Genomic DNA, 6,581 nt, shown 5'->3' on the forward strand with positions numbered 1-6,581 from the left:
AGCTCATTAAACCATAGAAGAAGCTTAAAACTTTTCCCAAAAAATCTATAGAGATTTGACTATCTTCATCTTCTGAAACCGACACACATGCTTGTGCTAACTTCTCGTCTTCATCTTCTGACCAATTCATCATTTTGAGAGCCATGGTTTGAAAGAGTAGCACAAATGTGTGAATATGAATAATATGAGAGAAGACTTGTGTGAAAATAAAAAGGTTTATAATGGTATTTATATAGATAGAAATTTAATAAAAAAAGATGCCTAAAGTCACCATTATACATGGTTAAAGGAAAAGTCAAAGAGTAAATGATTTTTATTGAGCGATGTATGTCGTTTTTGGCTTCATGAAACACCATGACCTTGCCTGACCATGAAGGTTTGGGAGGCGGTGTGCACGAATTACGATCGTGATCTCATAGACCACGATTCTTCTCGTGGTAACCATTGCATAAGGCCTTATTATAAGTGATAAAACGAATACAACAAATTCAATCTTTTTGTCAAAGAATTTCAATTTTATTATTATTATTTTTTTATGACTCTATATTTTGACCAAAGAAAAGAAAAGAAAAAAAGGCATCTAGGAATTATGCTTCACTGGATCTAGGGTTTTTGTCCCAAAATTCCCGGTCCATATATAAATACCTCAACTCTTCATCCTGCTAACCCCTCTCACCCAAACTCTACCGGCCGTCATCCCGCTTATTCCGTCCATCTCACCGATCTCCACATACAAAATCTACAGAGATGGCTGTTACTTTCTCCGATCTGCAAACCGAAGCTGGCCTGAAGGCTCTTGAAGCTTTCCTCTCCGGAAAAACTTACATCTCTGGGTCGGTATTGCATAGTAGTTACTCATTAGTCATTACTCAATTCACTCGTATCTTTGTTTTTACCAGATTCAGTATATTGTTTTGTATAATTGTTGTGTTTTCATTCGAATGATTCAGTGATCAAATCACAAAGGATGACGTTAAGGTTTACGCTGCTGTTTTGGATAAACCAAGTGCCGATCTGTACCCCACTGCTAGTAAGTGGTACGAGTGCGTTGCTTCACAGCTTGCATCAAGGTCTGTTTGAACTCTATTCCGTTTACCGCACCTTTCTTATGCTTCAGCGATTGTTATCGATTGGGTTTAATAGTAATCTAGGCATTCGGTAATTTAACTCAGTAGATAGTCAACCATGATGTAGACGAGTGAATCACGATATAGTTCTATGCTAATAATATAATTTGTCTGTCAATTCCACAGCTACATACGACCTTAATTATGTATATGCAATTAATAAAAGCCACACAATTGAGTTGAGGCTCAAAATTGATAATTTAATGGGGATCAAAGTGGGATTGACATAGCATAGTGAATCCATAGTGGTATGTGTGATCTCCATTGGTACTTATCTTTTACAACTAAATCATGCAGTTTCCCTGGCAAATCTCTTGGGGTGAGAGTCTCTGCTCAAGCTCCATCAGAGGAAGCTGCTCCAGTCAAGGAAGCTCCCAAGGTGTGTTTCACATTCCCTTCTGCTTTCATCTTTTTGATATTTTTCCCAAACTTAATGAGTTTTGATCCATGTGAATGTTTCAGGAAGCTGAAGCTGCAGCTGAAGATGATGATGACCTTGATCTCTTTGCTGATGAGACCGAAGAGGAAAAGAAGGCAGCTGAAGCTAGGGATCAAGCAAAAGCTTCAACAAAGAAGAAAGAGAGTGAGTTTGTTCACCTTTTCTTTGTTTTGTTCTATTTTCTTTTCTCTTTTATCAGCTTTTTAATTCCACGTATAATTTAGGTGGGAAATCATCTGTTCTTATGGATGTAAAGCCATGGGATGATGAGACAGACATGAAGAAGCTTGAGGAGGCTGTTCGAAGTGTTGAACTAGAAGGTCTTCATTGGGGACAATGTATGGTTTATTATAGCAATGTCATTGAAATACAAATAAAGTATAGAAATTCACTGCTAAAAATATAATTGGTGTTGTTGTTTGATGTTTTTTTGTAGCAAAACTTGTGCCAGTTGGTTATGGGATAAAGAAGATGACGATCATGTTGACCATTGTTGATGATCTTGTTTCTGTGGATGATCTGATTGAGGATCGACTTACAGCTGAGCCCATCAATGAGTATGTGCAGAGTTGTGACATTGTTGCATTCAACAAGATCTAAATGCAACCCTACCCACAAGTTTTGGTTTTCTATCATCTTGTTTCATGTTAGTGTTGTATTTCAAACCAATCATACTTCATGCCAAGGATTTTTATTGGAGTTACTAATGACACCACCATTTCCAGTTTTGTTTGCTCTAAATACATGTTGTGTCGCATCCTTCAAGACTAATGGTTTTAGGTATTGGCGATTATAAACATATATTGATTTGTGGTCAGTTAGTTTGTTGATTTTTTGGTTTAGTAAATTAAAATAATAATAGCGTTATGCAAAGTTGATTACACCATCAAAATAGTCATTTTATGAAGTTTTTTTTAAGTAGTGACTAAAGTGAAGTCAATAAAATACAAAGATATATACAATTGAATACAAAAGAGGGGAGAAATGGAAATTTTAAACTTGAGGGAAGGATTGAAGCTATATTAAGGAATGATATTGACTGATTTCTAGTTAAGGATGTAGATCTTAAGAAGAAAATGATTAGTTACTTTCATTTTGTTTAGCGAGACAAGCTTTGTGGGTGAGGGATAGGAGTATGAAGGGAATAGGCGCCAATAGAAGTACAATGAGTGATTTAAAAGAAAATTGAAATTGAGGAAGTAAATATGGCATTATGGAGAATGGGGATGGACAAATCTATAGGGCTAGACCAAATCCATATCATTATGTTGTGTATGAGAGAGTAGGAGGTGTAGTGGCTAACGAATCTCTTTTAAATTATAATAAAGATGACAAGGATGCCAAAAGAATGGAGATATAACATTGAGAGACCGATATATAAGAACAAAACAGATGCTGAAAGGTATAACTATCATGATATTAAGTCGCTTAGTCATGCCATAAACTATGAGAGAGTGTGTTGGAGGCTATGTTACAACAATACTTAAAAAAATCAATTTGACTACATGCCAACGAGGTCGATGAATGGGGCTATCCACCTTCTTGAACGCCTTATGAAAGAAACATAAGGAAAAAAAAATGAGGACCTCCATATTAGGGGTAGCAAGATACTCGTTGGAACCTGGACCGATTGGGAACCATTATGTAATTAAGTTATATTCTCGGTTCATCCATATCCATAAATCCGACTTTCGTTTTTTCGGTTCCTGTTCTGAACTTTAACAACTAGGAGTGATCAAAATTCTCGTTGGAACCGAACTGAACATGACCGATTGGGAACCGAATATGTAATTTTGTTCGGTTCTCAATTTCTCCATATCCATATATTTGGTTTTCTGTTTTTCAGTCCGGTTCTGTAACCGAGCTCACCCCTACTCCATATAGTGTTCATTGATGAAAAAAGGCACATGATAACATATGCTACATAAGATGTTTAGGAGGACCCTATTAGCCACAAGGGTTCCACGGAGTTACGTCAAGGTGTCCTACAAGTCATGTCCTACGGGCCTACAGGTCCTACGGGCCTACAGGTCCTACGGGTCTATGACATATGTCCGAACTACAATTAGCAACATATGGTCTTTCCTAAGCTACACTGACGATCGACTCTTATCATACATAAGTTGGCATCATATGGTCTTTCCTAGGTTACGCCGATGATCGACTCTTAGGATACCCCCATTGGGGGTTTTAAGCAATCCGCTCAACAATTTTTTAAATAAGAAAATAAAAATTAAATAATTAATGGTGAACTAGGCCACCACTACAACCCCAACTCACAATTGCTCACTACATTACTTTTATTTTTTCTTTTATACGTCATTTTATTTTTTATTGATTTGTAATTTATACATTAAATATTATCTCAATAAAATTAGTAATAAATACTAAGTTTTATAAAAAAAATATCTTTAAATAGAGTATAATATCGATATATTTCTTATTTAATTTTAATTTTTTATATATAATAAGTAGTTGTTTTGATTGGATTGCTAAGGGGGTGAAAATTTTGTTGGATTGGGTTGCATAGGCAAATGAAGAAAAATTAATTTTTTAATAGAAAATTTAGATTGGGTTTGGTTTGTGACGGGGATAATCAGCATACATAAGTTGGCAACATATGATTTTTCCTAGGCTACAGTTATGATCAACTCTTAGCCATACATTTTTGTTTTTATTATGGATGAGATCTATCATGATATCAGAGGAAGGGTATCATGGTGTATGTTTTATATGCCGACGACTGTTCTGGTGGCACATAGTACGAATGAGCTGATTATTAGGTTGGATACGAGAGGGCAACAATAAAAAAAAAAAAAAAAAAAGAGGTTACAAATCATCACAATTTATTGATTTAGATAATTTCGATGGGGAGCATAATAATAAAGGAGATGAAGGGCAAAACAAAAAATTAACGATTGTATTCAACATGACAACATATCCCATCAAATTCAGATTTATGTATTTCATCATTTTGGGATCGATTTCGTCACCATCATGGAGTGTACAACTCCATGTTTTTTTTCCCTCAAACTTCCAAACAAATAAAAACCCAAGCATCTTCATTCCTCTTGCTTTATTTCTATAACAAAAACAAATACATCTTCCTTCCTTCACCCCAAGAAAAATCAAAATCAATAGCCCCAGTAATCATTTCTGATTTCATCATCAAACTTCTTCTTCAACTCTGGGTGCTTCTCAAAGTACTCATCAGCAGTCATGGTGCTAAGCTTTCTCTGTCATAATCAAACAATTAAATTCAATTATCAACAAACAAATAACCATTTAAAATGGATGGATTTTAAGTTTAAAATTTTTGCCACATCATCATTGTTTCTTACCTTGAGGTCTTGCACATCAGCAATTTCTTTCTCAAGTCTTTCAGATTCCTTGAGAGATTTCTGCTCTGCTTCTTTCAGTTCCACCAACTGTCATTTCAAGTTTACAAATATATATTATCAGATCAGAATTCAAGAACTAAAATTTAAAAGTATATAGTTTCTTACCAGTGCATCAAACTTGGGTTTGTACTCTGGGGTAGTTTTGTCAACAAACTTTGGGATTTCAACACCTGTAAAGAGGATCATGAATGTAAATTTTGCCTTACCATGGTTTGTATAAAAGTGTATGCATGTTTGTTTGTTGGTAAAGAAAGACTTACTTTCATAATATTCTTTGTAAGAATCAACAATGCGGGATCCAAGCCCTTTCCTGTAGTACTCCCAATCAATAGGTTCTGGCTCCTGAATTAGCCAACAAGAAAAATCATTAATTGATATACTATGAATGCTGATTATAAAGATATTTCATATAATTAAGATGCCAACAGTAGAATTTGAAGTTTCTGGATTAGATGACAACAGTAGAATAGGCGGAAACAAGCACAGAAGAGTCAGGTATTTTTAAGTCTAGAAAAATTATATAAAATGGTCAGTGAGCTTCCATGGGTATGCTTTCCCCTTTTGTATACCTAAATTCTCAAAACCATGTCATATGCATCTTCTCATTTCAATTGCATCTACAGGTTGTATGGAAATTTAAATGCTTTTGACAATCCAATTCAGCAAAGAAATTGCGAGTTCCAAAATTACGATCAATTTATAGCCTACAGAGTCAAAATTATTCATCATATATACACAAATAAACGAAACCTCTCGATGTAAAATCATTACGACAGTGTTACTATTAAAAAAGTACAGATCACAAATCATGATCAATGTAAATAAATAAAAGAACAATATCAGCATCAAACCTAATCTGAATGTTTCGGATTACAGAAACCCTAGTTATCCAATAGAATGCAGATCCGTATCGTTTAACATTTGACATCAATAGATTCAATATAGATAAACACATGCCGTCAATCGATAAGTATATAAAATGATTAGAGAGATTGATTCAATGACCTGGCTAAACTTGGTCTGAAGAGTTGAGTTGACTTCCTCAAAGGCACGGCGGAGTGACGAGAACTCCTTACGAGCCTCATCGGTGACGATCATCTTCGCCATGCCATCCCAATCGATAGATTTTGATGCCTTGAATGCCACATCCACCACCTTCTTCCCTGCACCGCTCATCTTTCTCTGTTTTTTCTCTCTCGGAAATCGAAGCGATGAGTACCTCGGAGCTATAGCAACTGCCAAATCGCAAAGTGAGCCATTTTAGGGTTCGTTTTAGTTTTGGAGGTGTTTGGACGCACGGTTAAAAAATAATTAGTTACGAAACAAAAAATAATGAGCGTAAAATCTTACAGAAAATTAAGGTTGTTAAAAATCGTGAAATCTGGATATATATAGAATATTTTCTAAGACATAATAAAATGAAAGTTTTAAACTTTGTAATTATAATTATATGTAAACATTATAATTTAACATATATTTCTTGAAGAACGACATGTTACTAATTGACTTTATGAAATTACTTTTAAGTAATAAAAGTTCACAAAAGAAAATTCCTATTTTGCAAATAGTATGAATGTCATTTTGATAAAAGATGATGTCGTTTAGTAATATGAG

At 34.7% G+C, this 6,581-nt stretch overlaps 2 protein-coding genes across 2 annotated transcripts; one reads left to right on the forward strand and one right to left on the reverse strand.

Annotated features, from left to right (window-relative positions):
- The first annotated feature begins 645 nt into the window (after window positions 1–645).
- Window positions 646–2,307, forward strand: LOC145150857 (elongation factor 1-beta 2-like). The gene is made up of 6 exons (XM_079075300.1): window positions 646–833; window positions 951–1,070; window positions 1,425–1,506; window positions 1,590–1,710; window positions 1,791–1,904; window positions 2,003–2,307. Exons 1-6 carry the CDS (start codon window positions 748–750, stop codon window positions 2,164–2,166), a joined length of 687 nt encoding a protein of 228 aa, XP_078931426.1. The 5' UTR covers window positions 646–747; the 3' UTR covers window positions 2,167–2,307.
- A 2,151-nt stretch (window positions 2,308–4,458) lies between these two features.
- On the reverse strand, window positions 4,459–6,238 carry LOC145150873 (ATP synthase subunit d, mitochondrial-like). The gene is made up of 5 exons (XM_079075302.1): window positions 5,973–6,238; window positions 5,228–5,309; window positions 5,073–5,137; window positions 4,908–4,994; window positions 4,459–4,802 (listed from the first exon to the last, which is right to left on the reverse strand). Exons 1-5 carry the CDS (start codon window positions 6,141–6,143, stop codon window positions 4,701–4,703), a joined length of 507 nt encoding a protein of 168 aa, XP_078931428.1. The 5' UTR covers window positions 6,144–6,238; the 3' UTR covers window positions 4,459–4,700.
- Between the last annotated feature and the right edge of the window lie 343 nt (window positions 6,239–6,581).

Source organism: Lactuca virosa, chromosome 1 (assembly GCF_052849685.1).
Source record: "Lactuca virosa cultivar CGN04683 chromosome 1, Lactuca_virosa_CGN04683_v6, whole genome shotgun sequence".
Taxonomy (NCBI): domain Eukaryota; kingdom Viridiplantae; phylum Streptophyta; class Magnoliopsida; order Asterales; family Asteraceae; genus Lactuca; species Lactuca virosa.

What these genes read in the sequence shown, in the direction of transcription:
- LOC145150857 (XM_079075300.1), top strand. Translation starts at nt 748, where the DNA reads ATGGCTGTTACTTTCTCCGATCTGCAAACCGAAGCTGGCCTGAAGGCT. An exon ending in GGAAAAACTTACATCTCTGG is followed by an intron (nt 834 to 950) that starts GTCGGTATTGCA and finishes CGAATGATTCAG; the next exon opens with TGATCAAATCACAAAGGATG. An exon ending in TTCAACAAAGAAGAAAGAGA is followed by an intron (nt 1,711 to 1,790) that starts GTGAGTTTGTTC and finishes CGTATAATTTAG; the next exon opens with GTGGGAAATCATCTGTTCTT.
- LOC145150873 (XM_079075302.1), bottom strand. Translation starts at nt 6,143, where the DNA reads ATGAGCGGTGCAGGGAAGAAGGTGGTGGATGTGGCATTCAAGGCATCA. An exon ending in TTCAGACCAAGTTTAGCCAG is followed by an intron (nt 5,310 to 5,972) that starts GTCATTGAATCA and finishes TGGCTAATTCAG; the next exon opens with GAGCCAGAACCTATTGATTG. An exon ending in AACCCAAGTTTGATGCACTG is followed by an intron (nt 4,995 to 5,072) that starts GTAAGAAACTAT and finishes TTGAAATGACAG; the next exon opens with TTGGTGGAACTGAAAGAAGC.